General features: G+C 41.9%; 1 protein-coding gene across 3 annotated transcripts in view; it reads right to left on the reverse strand.

Moving 5' to 3' along the window:
* Positions 1-2089: 2089 nt before the first annotated feature.
* ANXA2 (annexin A2) overlaps positions 2090-24105 on the reverse strand; it is a 45160-nt gene continuing 23144 nt past the window's right edge. For all 3 annotated transcript variants that reach the window (XM_072738678.1, XM_072738676.1, XM_072738677.1), the window contains 10 exons: positions 19159-19253; positions 15472-15585; positions 11950-12040; positions 10724-10803; positions 9250-9309; positions 6925-7018; positions 6198-6293; positions 5684-5742; positions 3817-3939; positions 2090-2452 (listed from right to left, as the gene is read on the reverse strand). In XM_072738678.1, the coding sequence (XP_072594779.1) occupies positions 2393-2452; positions 3817-3939; positions 5684-5742; positions 6198-6293; positions 6925-7018; positions 9250-9309; positions 10724-10803; positions 11950-12040; positions 15472-15585; positions 19159-19253 (872 nt within the window). In that variant the 3' untranslated portion in view covers positions 2090-2392. The remainder of the gene's footprint in view (positions 2453-3816; positions 3940-5683; positions 5743-6197; positions 6294-6924; positions 7019-9249; positions 9310-10723; positions 10804-11949; positions 12041-15471; positions 15586-19158; positions 19254-24105) is intronic.

Raw genomic sequence — 24105 nt, forward strand, 5'->3', positions numbered from 1 at the left:
CAAGAGAGAGGCAGAGACACAGGCAGAGGGAGAAGCAGGCTCCATGCAGGAATCCTGACGTGGGACTCGATCCCAGGTCTCCAGGATCACACCCGGGGCTGCAGGCAGTGCTAAACCGCTGCGCCACCGGAGCTGCCCCCTCCCCACATTCTGGTTATACAGCCTTGCCTTCTCCTATCACCTTCCCCTTTGCAGCCCGAAACAAACTTTATGATGGGAAGAAATACAGCCCCAAATCTTCCTGATATGAAACATTGCTCCTGAGAGCCTCTGCCCTTCACTATCAGTTTTGAGTTCAATACCATAATTTAGGGTTAAAAATAAAGATCCTAAAAAAAAAAAAAAAAAAAAAAAGTCTTACTTATTTTACTTATTTGACAGCAAAAGAGCACAAGCAGGGGAGCAGCAGGGGGAGAAGGAGAAGCAGACGCCCCGCTGAGTAGGGAGCCCAACGCAGGGACCCCGGGGTTAATGACCTGAGCCAGAGCAGATGTTTAACTAACTGAACCACCCATCTGCCCCATGAAGATCCTGCTTCTTATGCAGTTCTTTGAACTCTGCCCCAAGCACATACTGAAGTCTATTTTGGGATTTGAGCATCAGTTTGAATATACATAGGAGGATACATTGGAGAAAACACTGTTTTCACCTAAAATAATTTTTAAACAATAGCTTAGTGGACTTACAAGCACATCATGGGCCACCAAGAGCCACGCTCCACCCAAGTTTCTACACAAAGTTTGCCAAAGGTCGAAACAGCAAATCATTCAGCCCACAGATATATTTTGTTTGGTCAACACAGTGTCATTTTAGTTGAATTTGAACGCTTCAAGTAGGGCAAGCATTTTTCATTTCATCAGCCCCATACCTGCCTCCACTCCCATTCTGTCCAACTAGCCATTTCACACATTTATATCCATCACTTCCTTTCTCCCTGCACACTACTAAGTGTGCCCTACCTCAGCCAGGCTCAGGAATTAGCAGCTGACACAACATCCTCTGACCAGGAGGAAATATGATAGAAGGGTTTGGGGATAGTCACTAACTCCCTCTGCCTCCGGCCCTATCCCCTGCTTTTGGGAAGCACCTATGTCAGTCAGTTGTCCAGTGTCCTGGGCTAGCAGAATAAGGACAGCATCTTTACATTACAGAGAGATACAGTAATACACATCATGTTTATTACAGTCTATCCGTGAAAGGGCAGACCAGAAACCAAGCAGTCCTAGGAACAGCCCCTGACTGGCTAGGCGGTGTGAGAGACATAATTCTTGCTGTATATAGTCTTTGTGCAATTCTTTATCTATGTAGTCTTTGTGCCTCCAGAATCACCTATTCCATTATGGGAACCATAAGCATCTGTTGGAGAGCTTCCTCCCTGCTATAAACTTCACCCTAGATTTTTGGACACAGCTCAAATGCTTCCTTCACCTCTGGTCATTTTTCTCAGTCCTCTCAAAAGCAAACCTTTTCTTCTCTGTGCTCCCAGTCCACTTTTGTTATACCTCCTTACAAGAGTACTGTAGCCTGACTCACCGACAGGTGTGTCCTTGAGGTTGGGGCAGAATGTTACTTATTTCTCTAACAGCTTATAGATATGTTCATTATATTTGCTAGAGCCCACCATGCCACCCCCCTTCCCAGTTTGAGGCAACCAATGCTGCTTGTTTTTACCTAATTTACTTGTAGAAAGATGAGCAGATGGGAGTTTCCCCCCATAGGTACTATCATCACCTGGGCATGAAGAGCTGTGCAAAAGAACTTTCTATTATAATGGAAGTGTTCTGTTCCTGTACTGTCCAATACACTAGCTGCTAGCCACATGTGGATATGGAACATCTGAAATGTAGAGCGTGACTGAGGAACTGAATTTTTAATTTTATTGCATTTACATTAATTTAAATGTAAATAGCCACATCTGGATAGTGGCTACCATCTCGGACAGCTGAGTTCTAGAGCTTTATTCCTCTAGGGGACAGCTTTACCAGCTGAACAATACAGGCTTTACCCATGTTTTATTTTTATTTTTATTTTTTTACGTATGTTTGATTTTTAAACAATTATGCTGAAGGCAAGGTCAATAAAGGACTTGTTTATAATGTAAAAATTCAGTTTATTCATCTGTTTATGACACAGTACACAAGAGGCAAAGTGTTTCACATCATAGATTTCACTTCCAACTCCTTGGAATGTTCATTTCTTTGGCTAAAAGGAGAGACTAGACATGAGAGGCAGGCAATGCTTAGGTAACTAAAATAAGGATGGGGAGGGGGCTATGCTAACACCATCCTCGCAGGGATGGGCATAAGGGGACTGTTAGTCACAAGCTATTTTCTAGAACTGTTAGCTGCAAACAAAGGGGCACCATTCCTAGACGCTCATGCCGTGGTGGGCTTCAGTCATCCCCACCACACAGGTACAGCAGCGCTTTCTGGTAGTCGCCCTTGGTGTCTTGCTATAAATGGGCAAGGAGAAAAAAAGAAATTCAGTATCAGAAAAAAAGACCCAAACTCTGCAATAATGTAGAAGCAGGCTCAAAGCACACAGAGCCTCCCCTAGTTAACAGTAGCAAAAAAAAGACTCTGAGGTACCTGCCCGGACACAAAGACTCAAGTCATCATCAGCAGACCCTCAGGGAGTCTGGCCTAGAGGACTAGGGGAGACCTTCAAGTGACGTGATCACAGGGCAGAGAGAATGTGAGGTACCGGGGATTAACGGAATGAGGAATCAGACCCACACCACCTGGCCTGCTCTTAATGCTGTGAGGCCCTGCAAGCACCACCACTTTGCTCACTGGCCCTCACGCTTCCAGAGAAGATAAGGTACTTTCCTGCCTCACTGCGATGTTTCCAGGACTGTTCAGGTCACGCGGGAATAAACCAGTGAAGTGAGGAAACATGTGCCCTAATAAACCTGGGTACACCAAACGCACCTCAAAATCCATCCTTGGTGACCACTGACACGCCTTTGAAATTTTCAGGGTCTTTTAGAAAGGGGGGCTGCAATGTCTGTCTGAAGTACACAGCCAGGGCCCACTGGGAGTGTAGCCTCTCTCTCTGGAGCGTAGGCTCCATCTCTCCAAAACAGAGAGACTAAATTGATGGGAGAGATGGAGGTTCTGAGTAACTAAACATTGCCAGGCCTATAGCAGAGGATTTTCAAAAAATGGAAACAGTTGACTCTTTAACAAAACAGGGGTGAGGGGTGCCAATCCCTATCCCTATTTCACCCCATCATATATCTGCATATTAACTTTCGACTCCCCCAAAACTTAACTATTAATAGCATACTGTTGACCGGAAGCCACACCCATAACATAAAGAGTCGATTAATATTTTTTGTCATATGTATTATATACTGTATTCTTACAATAAAGCTGGATAAAAGAAATATTATTAAGAAAATCATAAGGAAAGTACATTTATAGTACTACACTGTATTTATTGAAAAAAATCAATAAATCAATCAGTGCAGTTCAAACCTGTGTTGTTCAAGGGTCAACTGCATAATAAAATTTAAAATTTAATTGATCTCAGGCTCTTCAGGATAAATCTTACAGGATCATTGTCATAAATACCAATTATCACTGTGAATAGCAGATGTGGAAAATATAAAATATTTGCCTGTATCTTTTTAGATTCTAGGACAAATCATAAATGGCACTTTCAAAATAAACCCTTGTTATCTGATGACCAGCATCTCTCTCCCAGTGAATTAGAAAACCACCACTTTGGACACCGTTCTGACAGGCCACCAGCTGGGGGATCCAGGGCCTTCTGTATGGCCAGGCAGGGCTGACAGGTCACCATAGGGCTTACCTGGATGTAGTAGTACAGGGACTTGCCATACTTTCTCTTGAATTCAGACCTAATTTTCAACATGTCCACTTCACTGCGAGAGACCATGATTCTAATCAGGACTTTATCACGAGTCCCCTTGCCCTGAAAGTCAAGTTGATGTTCCAAGTTACAATTCACTGACAATGTTAATCTGGTAAGTTTTCTTTTCTTTTCTTTTTTTTTAAGATTTTATTCATTTATTCATGATAGACACAGAAAGAGAGAGAGAGGCAGAGACACAGGCAGAGGGAGAAGCAGGCTCCATGCCAGGAGCCCGACACGGGACTCGATCCTGGGCCTCCAGGACCGTACCCTGGGCCAAAGGCAGGCGCCAAACCGCTGAGCCACACAGGGATCCCCAATCTGGTAAGTTTTCTTACATGTGGAACTCATCTGGGTTCTTGATGCTGCCCTCCATGAAACTACTAAGGTAACAATGAAACTACTCCTTTAAGAAAAATGATTATATTAGGGCCTGAGTGGCTCAGTTGGTTGGGCAGTTGACTCTTGGTTTCAACTGAGGTCATGATCTCAGGATCTCTGCCCCTCCTATGCTCCCTCTCTTTCTTAAAAAATAAGAAATTAAAAATAAATTTAATAAAAAAAAAAAAAGAAAAATGAGCATCCTGGAATTCCAAACATGTCAGGATAAAATCAGCACAAAGCCCCACTTTGTGCACTCAGTAAACTTGTACAAGCACTAACTACTGCATGGCTCAGTTTAAAAAGTGCATGAGTTTACATATGTAACAAAAAAGTTCCTGCTCTTGGGACTTAAAGAACACATACCACCACATTTTCATTGTGGTTCTGTGGAATTTTGAATGGTATAAACTGTAAAGACCACTGAGTTTACTTTCAGAGTCTCAGACCAGAGGCACGGAGGAACAGGTCATATCTAACATAGAACCTGAGGGAGTGTGGACAGGGATGACCCAGGATACCACAAAGCACAAGGAACAGTTGAGGCATAGAAAAATGGGATGAAAAAAGAAAAAGAAAAAGAAAATGGGATGAGATGGTGGGAAGAGACAGTCCATCCAAGAGATAGTGGCAGTGCTGCCTTTGGAGTCAGACACACCCAAGTTCCAATCTGGCTATGTAACATCAGGCTAGTTGAAGTTTGCTGAGCTCTAGTCTCCTGATCTATAAAGAAAAAACATGGGGCACCTGGGTGGCTCAGAGGTTAAGCATCTGCCTTTGGTTCAGATCATGATCTCAGGGTCCTAGGGTTGAGGCCCTGGGTACACCAAACCCATCCCATATATTGGGCTCCTGCAGGGAGCCTGCTTCTCCCTCTGCCTATGTCTCTGCCTCTCTTTGTGGGAAATAAATTAAATAAATAAATAAATAAATAAATAAATAAATAAATCTCTGCCTCTCTTTGTGGGAAATAAATAAATAAATAAATAAATAAATAAGCAAGCCAGCCAGCCAGCCACCTACCCACATGTGCTTTTTGGTAATGATTTCAGATGAAGTAAGTAGCACAATGTCTGTTGCACAGTGGTTGCTTGGTAATCTCTCCCTTCCTTGTCTGCCTTTATTTTGGGGTCATGGAAGGCAATCCCTGAGAAATCTAAGCAGGAATCAGACATGATTACCATCTGGTACTTTATGTTCCACCTGCTCACAAACCCACCTTCAACTAGTTGGGAGAGAGAGAGAGAGAAGAGTGACTTGTGGTCTTCTCATCTGTCAAATACAACTACAGCTGACTGGTGCACTCCTGTCCCTATACAGCAGGGGCCCTTCCACCATCTACTGATCAAGGAGATTTAGTTTGGATCGCGAGAGAAGAAAAGCCTAGGGCGGAAACATGGACCTCTCAGCTGACAGCCCTTACCTTCATGGAGTCGTACAGTCGGTCAGCAAAATACAGGGGCTTGTTCTGAATGCACTGGACTGTGGAGAGAAGAAAAGGGATCAGCTGTTCCTCTCCTCACCAGTGAGGGTGAGGCCCTGGCCTCAGAGCACAAACAAGATAACCTAATGTAAGAGGAATGGGCTGTAAGGTGGGAAAAACTAAGGGAAAACTGGGGATCCTCTGAACTCAGCTCCACTGTCATTTTAAATCAGGGGACCCTGAGAGCTGCAGACACCCAAGGTGATATGTTAGCTTCCCCAGCAGAGCCCATTTACTTGTCATCTTATTCTTCCTGGGCAATTCCTCACATCTTAAATTTATACTGTGAAGATTATAAAATCACCAAAATCATGTAAAGGAGCCACACCTCCCCAACACACTTGAATTAATAGGATGGCCACTTATTACTTCTGCTCTGGCACAGTTTACTGAAAGCTGATGTCCTGGGTTGGTAAGGGGTGGGGGGGACATGGGGGAGGCCATGTTTGCTCACCCAGGTTCAGGAAAGCATTTTCTAGGTCTCCTTTGACCTCCTTCTTGATGCTCTCCAGCATGTCATAAGGGCTGTAGCTCTTGTACCTTTCAAATACTGAGGAAAAGCAAAAAAAGCAATTACTATAACAGAGCTGCTAATCAAAGCTGTCAATAATCACTCATATGGTTATGCACCATGATAAAAATAAATAAACAAATGAGAATGATCATAGCACCTTGGACAGTTACAGATTGCCATGGTGGACCAGAGCTGACACTGCAATGGTTGACTTGGGACAGCTGTACCAGGTACCTGTCCTGAATGGCACTGCCTAGGTCACATATTTTGACCATCTTTAACTCTGAGTGGAACCTATTCTACTTGGAAGCAATGATATAGCATCCAGAAAAGTCCATTACTTCAACGAATATGGCAAGATAAAATGATCCTGGACATGAAGGAGCAACAAGCTAAAGCATCAAATGTGGAAAATATTTAGGAAAAAGAAGGATCCAAATGGAAGAGAAGGGCAATGGATTTGGTGATGGAAAATGGATGCAATTATGAGGTACAAAGTAGAGAGTGAACTATGTTCTGTTTCACTCCATGGTATGACTCCATGATGAGGTCCATGTTTGCATCCTAGGTTTTTTTTTTTTCTCTCATGGCCTCAACACAGATAACCAGTAAGCCTGGCTGAGAGGACCATCTCTAGGCTCTAAGACCTCCTCAGTACAACACCCACCTTTCTGGAGGTGACACACACTCCTCTCGGTCATGATGCTGATCCACTTGGGCACATCAGTTCCTTTCCTCTTCACTCCAGCATCATAGAGATCCTACAAGCACAACCAACCAAGGAAGTTGACTACACAATCCAAGATAAGGTCATAAACAATGTTATGCAAAAAACCCACAACTCATACACTGAAAATGCCAAATGAGAAAGGATGACTGCGCTGAAGACACAGGCAAAAATGTTGTATTTAGGGCAGCCCGGTGGCTCAGCGGTTTAGCGCCGCCTTCAGCCCAGGGCCTGATCCTGGAGACCTGGGATCGAGTCCCATGTCAGGCTCCCTGCATGGTGCCTGCTTCTCCCTCTGCCTATGCCTCTGCCTCTCTCTCTCTCTCTCTCTCTCTCTCTCTCTGTGTGTGTGTGTGTGTGTCTCATGAATAAATAAATAAAATCTTAAAAAAAGAAATTTTTTTTTAAATGTTGTATTTAAGTCAAAAGTCTTAATCAAGAGCACTCTTCCTTAGGCACAAACACAGCATGAGACTAGATTGTGAGGTGTGTGCTGTACAAAACTACTTGCTTAAATGTCAAAGAAAGAACCAAGAACTTCTATTCCTATAGAGAAGGACAAGCAAATGTTCATTAGCATATCCAGCCCTCCTTCCTTTGCTACTTTTGATAGCAAATAAGCTACTGGTTGCCTCCTGAAGACAGCTACAAATCAGGTACCCCCACCCAAGTTTCACAGAGCCTCAGGAAGTCTCATTTTCAGTTTCTGGAAAATTTAGGGGCTAAAAGTAATGCTAAGAAAAGGGAGGGACAGAGAAAGACTTACACAGGGGTAAGATACTCATTCAGTGACCACTCACTATCTAGGAGTTGTAAAACCTAACTTTTATTACTTTATTTAAAACCCTTCTCTAGGGATGTCTGGGTGGCTCAGCTGTTGAACCTCTGCCTTTGGCTCAGGTTATGATCCTGAGATCCTGGGGTCGAGCCCCGCACTGGGCTCTCTGTAGGGAGCCTGCTTCTCCCTCTGCCTATGTCTCTGCCTCTCTCTCTGTGCCTCTTATGAATAAATAAATAAAATCTTTACAAAATAAAATAAAAGGCTTCTCTACCTCCTGCTAAAAGTGCTGTGTGAAACATACTGAATTTTATTTTATTTTATTTTATTTTATTTTGTAAAGATTTTATTTATTTATTGAGAGACAGAGAATGAAAAAGTGGGGAGGAGCAGAAGAAGGAGAGGGAAAGATAATCTCAAGCAGATTCCATACCAAGTACAGAGCCCGACGTGGGGCATGATCTCATGACCTGAGCTGAAACCAAGAGTTGGATATTTAACCGAGTCACACTGGTATCCTGAAACATACTGAATTTTAAAACTAAAATGAATTTAATTTTGTTCTACAGCTCTTATAAAATGCTTTGAGATAGCTGTTGACTGTCTGGGAAAGGTATGCAGTTCATAGTGATCTGAATCAGCTTAATAAACAGTTCTTAGTGATTATGGGACTAGAACCAGCACAAGTACTATTGCAATACACCTTCCTATACCTGGCTGTGCCTCTACCATCTCCTTCCACTCTGCCATATTGTTTATTGTTATTTATTTACAGCAAATACACACCAGTGCACACAGCCTTATCATATCCTGCAGAATCTGGTACTTCCATACAAGCAAAGCCTAAATAAGCATATGTGAGTCAGGTATTGATCTTGTAATTAACACAAGTATCAAGAGGGAATATCTCATAAAAACAACTGTTCCCAGGAAGTGAAAATGAAGCTCACGAATTCTTTGACATTCCTCCCTTCCAAAAGTGCACCTATTTCCCTTTGAACTGACTATAGGTTACACACAGTGATTCACTTCTAATAAAGAGTATATTAGAAGTGACACTGAGATTCCTGAGATAAGGTGATAATAAGCAATTGGGTCCTCCTTGCTTTCTCTCTTAGGTCACTCACTTGGGAAAACCAGCTGCCATATTATGAGGACGCTCAAGCAAGCCCTTAGAAAGGCCCATGTGGAGAAATACCAGGCCTCCTGGTCATGTGGAAAGGTGATCATGAAAGTAGATCCTCCTGATGCGGTCAGGCTCTCAGATGATGCAGCCCTGGTCAATACTTTGGCCCCAGCCTCATGAGAGGTCCTCAGCTAGAACCACCCAGCTAAGCCACTCCCCACAGAAACTGAGAGATATAAGTGTTGTTGTTTTAAGTTACTAATTTTGGAGGTAAATTGTCAGGAAGTATCAATAACTACTGTACAGAATATCTAGAGATTTGCTAGAAAACAGAAACTCAAGCAAGAAGCTTGGCACTTACCCGGGCATCTTGGTCAATCAGTTCATAATCGATGACAGACCCATCCTCTGCTCTTCTACCCTACAGAAGGAAACAAAATCAGAATATTAAATAGGTTTCTTTGTGTGGTTTAAAGTTGAAATTTTTGTTTTCTCTCTAACTCATGTAAAGAATTATTTAATTTACAGAACACCCACACACTTACAATTCTTCACTTTGAAGTCTAGACAAGATCAAGAATTGGCAAAATAGTTGAGGCAGTGAAGTTGGGTTTGTGTGTGTGTGTGTGTGTGTGTGTGTGTGTGTGTGTGCCTCACCATCATCACCCACCTCCTGGGATAAGCATTTTCTAGAATTCTCTCTACCTCAAAAAAAAAAAGCTAATGATACTTAGTTCCTTCCCTCAGAGAGCTTACATCCAGATGGAAAAATAAGCATGGAACAGAAGGTAAAACAACATAGTGATCCATGGCTTAAGACATAAAATGTAGAGAAGGGAGAGATCTGTTAGTACAGTCAGCACTGTCTGTGGACAACGGGGTAAGGCTGAGGTGAACGCTGAGGCATGAATGAATGAGGCTAGTAACGGGGAGAAGAAAGCCATTCTCCATGGGACCAACAGCACAGGGAGGGGCGGAGCATGCCACAGGTCAGTGAGGGGCTGTGCAGCTAGAGGGGAAGGTAAGCAGGAGGGAATCCTCGAAGGAAGATGAAGTTAGGGAGGGGCAGCACCTAGGGGACTTTTTTAAAGGCAGTTAGCGTTTGGATCTGATGGAGCAGAAATGAGTTTTGATCAAGGGAATGGAATAGTGAAGTGGACTTCAGAAAGATGGGTGGTTGGTGGCACACAGGGCAAGGAGTTGGCAGGGAGGGCTGTGTGGAGGTGTTACAGTAATGGAGATGTGAGTGGGCAGGAGGCAGCATACAATCAATCATTTGTCATTAAGGTTCCTGGAGAAAATAATTTCTCCTCCTTCCCCTGCCACATAGGCCTTAAATGGCACACTGGTCAGGACTCAAGACTCAAAAGGAAAAGCCTTTCATCCACATTTATGTGTTAATGTTAGCAAACAAAGACCCCCTTTCCAGGTAAAGGACTACTTGGGCAAATCCTCTCATAAGAAGTGAGAGCAGAGAGAACGAAAGAAAAACAAGAGGGTCACTTCCCATCGGGTCCTATGTGCCATAGATAGAGACAGTGACCTGCGCCAAGTCACGCGGTGAGGGCTGACACATAATCCAGGCCAGGACTTGAGAGCTCCCTATTCCTCCTCTGGCCCCAAAGTCCACTTGACCATGCGGTTTCCCAGGATAAGAAATCCTATTATACAAAAATGACAACTCTGCAGTGACAGTGCAAACCCACTGTCAGAAATGCAGCTGGAATTTCTGATGTAGGCACAGAGGATTGAGTTAATTCGCTCCCAGGTATAAAATGAGGTATGTGACTTGCCTTGGGAGGAAACAAGGACAGAGAAATAAACCAGAAACCAACCTTTGCAAGGGCAACCATCAGCTTGCGGAAGTCACCAGATGTGTCAGAAATGATGTCCTTCTCCAGATCGGTCTTGTACACTTTGAAAACAACACATCTGGTTTTAGGCTTCCTGCCTATGCAGCCAGCCACCCACCACCCCAACTGCCCTCACCCCACCAGGCATCTGAAAAGCAAAAACAGCTGTGGCAGCATGGATGTATCCACCCAAATGAGGGCAGATGGTCCATGATTTATTTTATGATTTTTAACCTCGTAAAACCAGAGTCAGATGTTATTATCAGTGACAGGAGATAGACGGGGCTGGATCAAATCAGGCATCCTCAAGCTCACCTTTGATCAGTGACCTCTTTTGTAGCTAAAATATTGTTTCACAAACTTCTTGACTATGAATGCTCACTTTGAACATGAAAAAATGTGAAACGCTACACACACACACACACACACACACACCAACTGTGCTTTGCTATCCACTGAAAGAGGAAATGTACAATGGCAAAAACTTGTAAGAATTAAAGAATACTTTTGAATGAATCTATATTTTATTATTCAAAATAGCTTCTACATTGAAACTTAGTAACACGTACACATATAAGCTATATCATTTATTCTACCCACAGCCTCCCGTAGTGCTTGGTGCACACAGATCCACACATCTCTTGCAATAATTATCCACAATCCAGAATTGTGAACTTCTTTTTTTTTTAATATTTATTTATTTATGATAGAGAGAGAGAGAGAGGTGCAGAGACACAGGAGGAGGGAGAAGCGGGCTCCATGCCAGGAGCCCAACGTGGGACTCGATCCCGGGACTCCAGGATCACACCCTAGGCCAAAGGCAGGCGCTAAACTGCTGAGCCACCCTGGGATCCCCGAATTGTGAACTTCTTAAACAGAGACTGGAAAGCACCCAATCCATTAAATCCATGTACAATGCTTCCTACTTCTCCCATCAGACCCTCTTTTTTTTTTTTTTAATTGGTTTTCTCTCCTTTCCCTCCTGCCTATCCTTTTTATAGAAGTTCTAGTACAATATAATTAGCAAAACACAAGCCACAAAAGAAGGTGAAGAAGAGGGACCCGGACCATGACAAACCCCTGGACAGTCCAGAAGGCATTCTGCATATGTAATCCAGGCATCCTATTCCCAACGCTAGCCCAGGCAGCCATGATGGGGTCACAGAAACTGGGCTGAGAAGCTGCATCAAAGAACTAGGGCTACTCACTTTCCTTGTAGACTCTGTTAATTTCCTGAAGTTCTTGGTTGGTCCTTGAGCAGATGATCTCAATGAGGGAGTCCTCATCAGTCCCCAGCCCCTGTGAACCAGGCAAGACAATATCAGCAGGGAAAGTCCTCTTGGCCCTTAACCTATTTCTCTGTCTCAATCAGGTAAATTGCAAACATGGATCAGTCAGTTAGCACACTCCTTTCTATAATCCTATGGAGGGGATCTGTACTGTATTGTCAGCACAATGTAATGCTATTTTCTATTTCTTTAAAAAATGCTTCCAAAAAAAAAAAAAAGTTTTACCAGAATAAAAGATGGTATAAGTGACATGTCTGAGTTCAACTATATTGTTGCCTTTTGGTGATGAGTTTATAAAATGAGTAACTTTTTCTTCTTCCTATCTTTATTTTTCAAATTATTTTGATCAATGGGAAAATTTTCTTTATTAAACAATCTGCTCAGTAATTTAACATAAAGGAATATAGAGAGTTTGTTGTCATTTGCAGCCAGCATCACTGGAATGGAATAAGTCTTTTACCAGGGAAAGGTACAGATAAGATAAAATTTTTAGCTTCACCTCTTTGAAATGTAAAATTGGGTTAATGTTAAAAATTTCATTCTTGTACTTCCACTTTTGCTTGATTACTATGCACTCTTCAGGCACTTTTGGGAAGCAAAAGGAAATAATGAAGTGCCAAATAAACCTAGACACCAACACTTTATTAAGGAATAAGAATTTGATGGGTGATGTATTCAAATTTAATATATACACTTTTGAACGTGTCAGATAGCTTGAAAGGACTCAATGAAACATGTATTTCAAAGCTGGCTTCATGATCAAAGTCAAGATTTAATAATCAGGATTCTCTAATACTTGTCTTTCCGAATATGGAAATACCACTTTGAACTAAGTAGAATTACAACTGTTTAAAATGTAAATCAATTATAAGGTGTTAATACAATAAGAAACTTACTTATCCACATGAAAAATGTGTCAGCTATTAATTAAACTTATTAGAGTTTATACACCCTTGAAAAGTGTAATATAATCTAAACCTCAGGTTAACGGTTAATTTTGAATTTTATTCTATGAGCCAATGCTTCTTCTTCCAGAGTTTTTAATCATGACATGTAGAGGTTCTAGCAAAGCCAAACTTTCTTCCCATCTGAGTGAAAGATCTACATGACATTCTGTACACATGTTATAGAATGACTACTGAGTGTCTTCAAATATTTTAGGGGGCAGGTTTTCAATCTCAAGATGATAGAAATAGGGATCCCTGGGTGGTGCAGCGGTTTAGCGCCTGCCTTTGGCCCGGGGCGTGATCCTGGAGACCCAGGATCGAGTCCCACGTCGGGCTCCCTGCGTGGAGCCTGCTTCTCCCTCTGCCTGTGTCTCTGCCTCTCTCTCTCTCTCTGTGTATGTGTGTGACTATCATAAATAAATAAAAAAATTTTAAAAAACAAAGTTAAAAAAAAATAATAACTCACGCATTGGAAGAAATGTTATATACTGACACTGTTAAAATTAAAAACACGGGGCAGCCCGGGTGGCTCAGCGGTTTAGCGCCGCCTTCAGCCAAGGGCGTGATCCTGGAGACCCGGGATCGAGTCCCACGTCGGGCTTCCTGCATGGAGCCTGCTTCTCCCTCTGCCTGTGTCTCTGCCCCCCTCTCTCTCTCTCTCTTTCTCTCTCTCTCTCTCTCTCTCTCTCTCCCTCTCTCTGTGGGTCTCATGAATAAATAAACTCTTTAAAAAAATTAAAAATACGTATGGCAATATAAGTTTTTTTCCATTGCTGATATACCAGTGTTAACCATCTGAGGATTGTAACAGTATTTTTATCTCTGTATTCAGAGGTGACCTTGGCAATTTCCAAAACTTGGCCCAAGCTTCCCACAGATTGTCCACAATTCCTACCACAAGGGCAACTTCTACCGTAACATATGGCTAATATTGCCACTGGTATTGCCAGAAGTCAAAACAGATTTTTTTTTTAAAGCGTAGTTCAGTTAATGTCACTTCGAGCTTTATGGATTTCAGAAGGGTACTCAACTGTGATAGCTAATGGAAGAGCTGGCACAAGGTCAAAGATTCAGTAGTCAAAGCACCTTTCATTAGGCCCATTTACATAGATTACAATGGTGACTGAGAGCTCCAGCAGGTCCATTTCAAATCATTAATACCTAGTAATAGATACTAGTAAAATTGCACACATCACAACTAAATAGATTTTTGACGAAAGTAAGATAAACTGATCTGAAGTGATGATGGTCAGAAGAAACCTAGGACAGGCTGACTCATCCATGGCTCCAAAAAACCCAAGGTTTGGTTTTCAGGAGTGTTCTTTTATCAAGCAGGATCATTAAATGTTGCTGACATTTCATCATTCGTAATTTTAACTTCTCTGCAATATAGCCTACTTAAGAAACTCAGAGCCAGTCTGCTCATATAAACTGAGCACAGCTTGGGTTAGGCTGGAGAACTGAAGGAAGAAAGAGATTCCCCAAACAAATCTTGTGGCAGCCCTGAGCTATCAAGTCCTGGGTGATGGAAATGCCTGGTGTGTGAAGCTGCCTCACTCTCAAGGTACTCTCTGGGGGAAAGAGATGACATGAACTGTGACATCAGCTCTGGTGACAGGCTTACAGCTTGGTCTCTTCATAATTCAGAAACAGGAGCATCACAGAAAATGCACTCAGACTTCAAATGAAAAATGAAAACCATAGCTTTCCTCCCTATCCTGGAGGCTTTACTCAGTTTTATCAGCAGAGGGCAGTGTGAGATTATTCAAAGTGTTACAAGCATACACTATAAAAGGGGTTATATGTTTTGCTGTAAAATACATTTATGTTATGCATCTATTGCATTTATATAACACTTGAAGTTTTAAGCACGCACAAAATTCAAGGAGTTTCTAACCTGGAATTTCTATTATCTAATGTAACCTAAAATTCTAAATAACTTTGCAAAAACAAAAAAAAGAGGTAATTTGTGCTGTAATACCTTGAACAAAACACAGGTACCACTTACAATCTGAAGCCACCCTTTGCATTTACTGTGATGTTCTGATTTTGCCCAAATTTGAATTAAATAGTGGGACTGATGGGAGAGGGTCAGAAGAAACACCCAAGAGAACATGGGCAGAATTTGCAAGCTTCACTTGACAAAAGCTCTGAGTTTTACTTTTGCCTTAATATCACAACAAATCTTTTTTTAAGGAGGAAGTGTAATCAAGGAAGTAGTTTTTCCAAATGGTATTCCAATTGCCCAGGTGCCAAGCAGTAGCAGCTGGATAACTGACTTCCCAGCATCATGAAATTTCTTTACAGTCTTAAAAAGAGTAATTGAAATATTTTTGGTACAAATCCTAAGACTTATAGCTTCAGTTCATTTTTTAAAAAATGGTTCCAAATGAGAATTCAACAAAACTGAAAATCACCTAATTATACTCAGAAAGCTGTAATTCACAAATATTAATGGCAGATTTGACAGAGATTGCATCTCACATATGTTTACCTTCATGGAGGCTTTCAGTTCAGAAGCGTCATACTGAGCAGGTGTTTTCAATAGGCCCAAAATCACGGTCTCCAGGTGGCCGGACAAGGCTGACTTCAATGCTGATGCAAGTTCCTTAAGAAAAACGGGCAAGAACATGGAAAATGGGGTTGGGCACCAATATTCCCTTTAAAACTGGCAAAGACCAAAGCAAGCGGGATATGTTTGTAAAGTGGGTTGTGACTCCTCGACCACTTTGGAATCTCAGAACAAACTGTCCCTCAACTGCATTCCTTCCCACAGACTCCAATGTCAGAAACTAAAAGATCAGACTTTGCTCTGACAAAAACCTGTAACATCCATGCTGACTGAGCCACCTTCTCGCAGTCCTTAAAAAGAAGCCAGGGCAGTATGCAATGCCTCAGAAAGCTAGGCATGTGGGGGCACTCAATAACACACTTGGCAAGCGATAACCACTCATGGAAGATAGGGCCCCTTCCAAGGTCAAGGCCTCTGCTAAGAAGAAGGTGGTGCAGAGTAGGGACAGTAAAAGCTGTTTGTGCTGCTGGGCCAGAGGTGGGTCCTAAAAGTCTCCGGAGGAACTAGAAGCCCCACCATGGGTGATAGTTGGATGATGGAATTTTTCCTATTCCAAACGCTTCACCTAAGACTGAGACAACATCTATCTGTCCACACCAAATCTGGGCAGAGTTGACAGAGGCAAAGGAGGACTGAAGCCCCCATTCACTCCCTTGGCTTCCCTGCTCTGTATTATTTTTAAAGGTTTCCACTGTCACAATGTAGATTTTTAAGTTAGAGATCGGAGTCAGCACCCATGTATGCAAATACCCAATCAATGGTGTTGTTTAGAGCCACTTATACTGGCGACTAAACTTCCTAGACATCAGGAGCACTGAGTGATGCCTGACCTCTCCCACTGCAATTATTTTCCTTTCTTTTCACTTTTTCCTTCCTATTCTCTCCCTTATTTCTTTCTCCCCTGCTTGTCAGCAGTGTCCCATGGCATCTATAATAGCTAACCCCTAGAAGTATTTGCAGGTGCCAGGTGGTGATGTACGGTCTGCTTCAGGAAGAATCTTCTCAAATCCTTCATAGGTGGTGAGATCTGAGATGGATCTTGGAAATCACCTGGCCCACCCCTTCCACCACCTACTCTCGTCTGATTCCCGGTGCCCTAGTAACACACAGCATTTAGAAAGGGACTTGAAAAGCAACACCTTCCAATAATAGTACCAATTTTCCAATCTGGAAATTTGAGGTTAGGTAATTTCAAACTTAGCCTACCCTTGACACCCTTCTACCCATTCTATGTTCAAACCTCAAATAGCATTTGAGTACCTACTGACATCTTCCACTTCTATTAAAAACTCCTGTTGGGTGTTCAACTTTCTGCTTCTCATAAGGTCTAGCACAGGGCTTTGCATATTACCATTCCTTTTTTGGAGAAATTTGGCATCTGCTTGAAGGTGAACAAAACAGGGGATCAATCCTCTTCCCCAGCTCCTCTCCACTTCTATTAGTTCTGCCCGTGCTGTTTAAAGGCTCGTGACATAGGCAGCCTCAGTCCATACCCCAACATACTCTATAATACAGGGCTTTCTCCTTGATTATGCAAACAACTCATTCAAAACACTAAGGTTCTGCTTGCAAAATCTCCTTCGGAAATTTATCTCAAAAAATGTATCTTTTTTTTTTTTTTTAAGATTTTATTTATTCATGAGAGACAGAAAGAGAGAGAGGCAGAGACACAGGCAAAGGGAGAAGCAGGCTCCATGCAGGGAGCCTGACATGGGACTCGATCCCAGGTCTCCAGAATCAGGCCCTGGGCAAAAGGTGGCACTAAACCGCTGAGTCACCCGGGCTGCCCTGTATCTTTCTATAAAGGATGACAATCTCCCTTAGCCCAAGACTGAACGACATCCAGATCAGTAGGACAGGGGCGCCTGAGTGGCTTAGTTGGTTAGGCGTCTGACTCTTGATTTCAGCTCAGGTCACAATCTCAGGATTGTGAAATTGAGCCCCGTGTCAGGCTCTGCACTGGGCATAGAGCTTACTTGAGATTCTCTCTCCCTCTCCCTCTGCCCCTTCCTCCACTCTCCCGTCTCTTTAAAACAAAACAAAACAAAACAAAACAAAACAAAACAAAACAAAACAAAACCAGTAGGAAAATAAGCTGTTCCCAGTTCACACAAAACCTGTGTGGTCAATGAACTCTATACGATTCTGGTAATATCTTCCATCCAACAGCTTATGTGAGGGCTTTGTTCCCCAATTATCTAATTTGAAATCAAGATCCAGGCTTCTATATTTCTGGGTACACTTATGTGTACACACTCAAGTGTGTTCCAACACCCCCCTTTCTAAGTGACAAATGAAGGAGCAACTATATGCACACTCCACAAAGAGATGAGCCTTCTGCTCCAACTGGAACTCAGCCCTACCAGGTCCCAGCTCCTTTTAGAAAACTGGAGAAATAAAATGCTCCCCTCTCTGCCTCACTACAAAAGATTATAGAAGTCTAGTTGGAAAAAGAATGTTAATGCACATAAGATGATAGGAGCCAGATTCTATGTCCTTTCCAACTGTTTGAGTAGGTGGGGGTAGGAGCTATGGCAGGGCTTGACCTGCAACTTTCAGAACCCTGGTGGTCATGTCAACTCCAAGAAAAGAAATGTCTTTTCCAGAATCCTTCCAGCTCACCTCCACTGTGGCTATGAGTGAAAGCCGTTAAGTCAAACAGAAACTGCAGGAAGCCACGCTTACTGCACTGTCCAAGAATAAATCAAAAGCTTTTAATAGCAAGAAGTTAAAAATAAAGCATCCCGTCCTTAAAAATAAAATTTCCTAACACTGCAACAAAATAAAGGATGAACAAATGCTTGGTTGCTCCTTAACCACTAGTGCACAAGCAAGGGAAAAAGCACACAACGACTCTTTAAATAGTGGGAACATGGCATGTTGAAGATAGTAGACCAAATGAACTACTAACTAAGCCCATTTGCAGCAAAGCTCTTAAGAGTTCAAGTGTATTTTCTTTTTAAGAGTAAGAAGAGCCTATAAGGATCGATACTAACTAAAGGCTAGTGTCCTAAGATTAAATTAGAAACATCTTATCGAGGGCAGCCTGGGTGGCTCAGCGGTTTAGCGCCACCTTCAGCCCACAGCGTGATCCTGGAGACCCCGAGATCGAGTCCCACGTCAGGCTCCCTGCATGCAACCTGCTTCTCCCTCTGCCTATGTCTCTGCCTCCCTCTCTCTCTCTCTCATAAATAAATAAAGTATTTAAAAAAGAAAAAAGGAAATATCGAGAGCTAGCAGAAGTCATATAGATGAAATGAGTTGCTACAGGTAGAGAACTACATGCCTGGCACAAAGCAAGCATTTCTAGAAATGATAGCTGTTATTGTTCACGTTCCCTGGTCCCTTCTAACCCTGTTCCCAGCAGTATTCCCTCTACACCCCCTGGTTGGAGGAGGGCATGGTCCTTAGGGATAAGCTCCAAGCACCCCAGGGACACCTGGGGCCATGAGTGTGTAAGTGATGACTCTTTATAAGAGGAAAACCTCGGATACCCAAGAGTTCCTGAGGCTCTTGCCGGGACAAGTCAGAATCCATAAAAAGAAAAAGCAATGGCTGAGGAAATGAAATTCAACAAGGAATGCCCTCCGCCCCTGAAGTTGCTTGTACCTTTTTGGTCCTTCTCTGGTAGGCAAAGGCAATGTCCTGTCTCTGTTCATTGCTGCGGTTGGTCAAAATGTTGACAATGGTGACCTCATCCACACCTATGGAAATACAAGCAGTAAACAGTTGTCACCTATGTGCTCTAGTCCTTCAGGCTAATGCTGAAGGTTTTAAACAGTTTTTCAAAATGAAATGTATATACTGCTTTCCAAACTGAAATGCCAGGACATCAGGGGTTGTTCTTGTCAGTACCCTCCACCAAATGTGTTTACCCAATTTTTATCCTGACAGCCGCAAACTGCAAGCCTAAATGGACCTTTTGAGTATCTGCATTGAAAAAAACTATTTTATTCATAAATTGGTTTCTGGAAATCAACCGTAGGAGGGGTGTTTGTGGGGCTTTGGCAGTCAGACGGAACAACAAAGATTTAGGAGGATTTTAAATGAAGGTCCCCAAATTGCCATTTAACTGGGGATTTAATAGACAGTAACTGTGAACTGAATTAATAGAGACAATTATTTATATTTATTGCAGGATTACGGCTATATAAGCAGCTAGGTATAATTTCTATAATTATAGAAACTGTCATGACAAATGAGTCAGATTTAATATGGCAGTTGTATTTTAATAGCATAATTGATTAATACAATCATACTTATTGAAGACTAAATTGTTTTTTAAGGAAACTAAATGTTCCACTGCTTTTAATCTTCAATAGGCAATTTTAATAATCAATTTTATAACTTTATTAAAAAGAGTAAGTGTTTTAATCTAAATTAAATCTAAATTGGGAGTTTTGAAGTGCCTCCAAAATATTTTAGTACCTATTTTAATTGGAACATGTGTATTTACCAAGATAAGCAATGCCTTCTTGTATCTGAAAGTTTCCAATTTTATATCAGAAATACTCCTAAAATACCATTTAACTTAAGAAAGCCTGATTTTAAGAATTCAGAAAGTGAAGGGTCTCAACTCCTGACCGATTATGAACTTTGTTTAATAAAGGGAAGAGTCTTTGCCATAACTGGATAGTTAATTCTTGGGTGAGAGAGACAGTAGCTAAGCCCACAAGGTCACATGCAAATGGCCAACAGCCTGGCCTAAAGGAAACCAGAGGAGACCCAGAGCAGCAGAAATGTCAGAATTGTAGTAATGCTTTGAGGCAGAGGCAATGAGCAACGTGACAGAGAAGGAACCCTCAGCTCTCAAGCATGTTAGATCAAAATGCATAAAGTTAGATTTTCTGGGTATAAAAATAAGTAACATTTATTTATGTGTTTATATACTCATTTCAGAGGGAGTTCATACCAGTACATAAATCAGGTAAGTGCAGCATCTATAACTTTAGCTCCAACTTTTAGAGTACCAATGTCAACAAAGATATGTAATTGTTATATACATGAGATTCAGTTGCAAAGATGATTTCAGCATTATGTAGTCTCAAAAAATAAAGGAAAAAAAGCCCCTATGTCCAATAAGAGGCTGATTAAATAACTGTTCTTCTATCCATATAATAGGATACTACAGTAATTTAAAATGATGGCATAGTGGTGCCTGGGTGGCTCAGTTGGTTTAGCATCTGCCTTTGGCTCAGGTCGTGACCCCAGGGTCCTGGGATGGAACCCTGCATCGAGCTCCCTGCTCAGCAGGGAATCTGCTGCTTCCTTTCCCTCTGCCTCTCCCCCTACTTGTGCTCACATACACGTGCTCTTTCTCTCTCTCAAATAAATAAATTAAATGATGGCATAAAATATTGACATGGAAAAATGCTCATGATATACTGTTAAGTAAAAAATAACAACAAAAAGCAGGTGGCAAAGCAGTAGATGCAGTATAACCCAATTATTGTAAAATACATGTGCGTGTACAAGAAGAATATCTAGAAGCCTTTATACCAAAATTTTAATTGTGATCATGTGAGTGGTAGGATTATGGACACTGTAAAGTTTTCTTTCTTCTGGTTATATATACTTTCAAAGTTCACCATAACGGCATAAAAAAGGTTCTTTACATACACTGTGACACACAGTCATTGATCTAGAATCAACTAGTGACTTCAACTCGAGAGAATCTTGACATGGTTCTAAATACTTTAATTAGAATAAACATAATATGCATAATAATTACAAACTATATCTATATAATTCTCTTTGGTTTCTGAAAATCCTGACACAGACTACCTTCTTAGTCTTCACAACTACGCAGTTAAGGATAGTTATTCCTCTTCCTAGTTTATAGACAGAGAAGCTGAAGCTCAGAGAGATCACAACTGTTACATGTGTAAACATCTGGCCTGTTTGGGTCTCAGTTTCTACATCTGCACAAGTAAGGCACTTGAATAATGACTTCTAGTTCTGCTTCTACAAAACACTAACAGATCCAACCCTGCAAGGCTACCCACACACATTATGTTCTCTCTCTCTCTCTCTCTTTAGATATTCTATGGCTCTAACTTCATGTTAGGACAGCCATTGCTTATAAATGTGTTTTTGCTTTACACTTAACTTTCTTCCTCAAGGGGCACTTTGGTGGCTCAGTCTGTTAAGCCTCTGCCTTCTGCTCAGGTCATGATCCTGGGGGTCTTGGGAGAGAGTCCCCCATCGAGTCTCCCATTCCCCCCATAAGACTCCTTGCTCTGCAAGGAGCCTGCTTCTCCTTCTCCCTCTGCACCTCCCTCTGTTCATGCTCGGCTCTTGCCCTCTCTCAAATAAATAAAATCTTAAAAAAGAAAAACAAACTTTCCTCCTCAAATCTGATAATGCTAGAAAACAACAAAATAAATCATATCCTCAAACCTCAATTCTAGTATTTCCTGAATGCTATTTTGGGGCTGCTGACTGACCTGAACACATAACAAATAACACTGACCCACAAAAATTATTCTCCTTTGGAAACAAACGCAAAATTTATGTTTGTGTCAAAAGGTGGTCCTAAGCCCACCTGAATTAAAATTACATGAAGCATGTATTAAGCACACAGTCCCTTGGACCATACCAGAGATCTACTGATTAAAGGCTCCTTAGAACTCTGGAGCAAGGAAGCAGCATTTCAACCAGCTCCCTGGTCATTTTTTAATTGAGAATCACCAAAAGAGATGGATAAGCATGAGGAATAGAAGGATCTTTAGAAATCTGCTTATGTAGATGTTTAAGTCACTTCTACCAAGTGATTCTGTGAGGTGGAGGGTCAACTACAATTTCAGGAAAAGAAGTGCTTACCTTTGTCCAAATAAACCAGGTAAGAAAAAACACCTGAAGAGTTCACTGCACAAACTGCAGTGTAGTCCACACTTTTAGTCAATGAAACAGCCTTTTGCCTTTCTGTTCACAGCAGCTAAGCGTCCAGTCAACAGAGTCAGAATTCAATCCAATTATTGGAAATCCCCATAAAGAGCCTGAGTGGTTAACCTGAATCTCATGTAGGTGGCAGCAACTATGATAGTCTGAAGGAATCTAAATGTATTTTACCTAAATTATTTACCAAGCAAACAGCCTGCTGAGATGCAGCATCCAACATGCTGGGACCCCTTACAAGTGAACAATCTGATCCATTACACAAATGCTAATGCCAGCAACTACAAAGAAATGGAAGCTATTTCTGGAAGTGGAAGCCCCCTCCCCCTTCGAAGAACATCACCTACATAAGCTATTTCTCCCATACCATTGTCTGCAAGTTTTAAATTGAACTGGAAAGAGGAAAAAAAAAAATCATGGAGCCCCGGATCAATTGCCTAGTCAAAGCCACTTAAGGCATGTCCTGTGTCGTAACACCAGAATACACATTTCTGCCAGTGGGATTTAACCACCTTATCTTCAGAACACTGCTGCTTCCTCTCAACCTGCTATCATAATTGGTGAGGCAGTTTATTCCTGTGGAAAATAGTTCAGCACAGGTTGAAGCTGCAAGGGTCATCCGGTTACTCACCATTTCTGCCCAGGATGAGGCTAGAAGGATGAGGACTGATCACTCAGCCATCTATGTCAGCACAATCATCGTCAACAATGCACAGCAAGTGCCAGGACACTAGGAAAGCTTTAAGTTTAACGAATTTAACATAGGTGCAGATGCCCGGGAGATGAGGCTGTGCCCTCCTGGATTTACACTCTCAGATCTCTTATGTTCCAGTGTATAAGTAAGTGTTTGCTGGGCAGAAGGGGCCCAGGGGCTAAAAGAAACTATGCGGGCAGGGCAACAGCATAAAGGAAAAAAAAAACCGAACAAAGCTGAATAATGTTTCTTTTCCCATTCCATTCCTTTTGTGCTTCATGTGGAAGGTCAAAGTAATCTAAGCAAAGGCTCACAATGGGAAACAGTAATCAGGGTAGGGGAGCCTACAGAATGTGGGTGAGAACACAGTAAAATCTGTGTTCCAGGCAGATTTTTAAAAATTTCTTTTCAAAACTGGTAGAAGTTCAAATTTTCAACACTGGTAAGGAACTAAGACACAAATTTATTTGGTTCCTGATGGGAAACAACACAGTAAATTTCATAAGCATTCATTCCTTTCATGAAAATGGCCAACGAATCTTAGCAGCTAACTACAAAAACATCTCCAACACCCTTTAGTCGGGGCATCCGAAAGGTCAGTCACTGCTCTAAATGCCAGTCAACATGAAGCACTCAGCACGGTGCTTATGTAGAAGACTTTTAAGTCACGTCTAGCAATTGCTTCTGTGAGGGTCGACTGCAATTCTAGGGACAGAAATACTTACCTTCGTCCAAATAACCCAGATAAGAAGTAACGCCTGAAGAGTTCACTGCACAAACTGTAACACCTGTGCCAAGTGATGCCACAGGAAAGCACCACTGACAGCAGGACTCAAGCAGAATACTCTGGGGTCTTGGGTCTCTTAAACCATCCACCATATTTTTGAAGCATAACAAACACTTGCAGTCTAAAATAATGGCCAACTCTAAAATCATAAAATCAGCCTCCTGAGTTTCCTCCTCCT

This window comes from Vulpes vulpes, chromosome 15, assembly GCF_048418805.1.
Source record: "Vulpes vulpes isolate BD-2025 chromosome 15, VulVul3, whole genome shotgun sequence".
In the NCBI taxonomy this organism is placed as follows: domain Eukaryota; kingdom Metazoa; phylum Chordata; class Mammalia; order Carnivora; family Canidae; genus Vulpes; species Vulpes vulpes.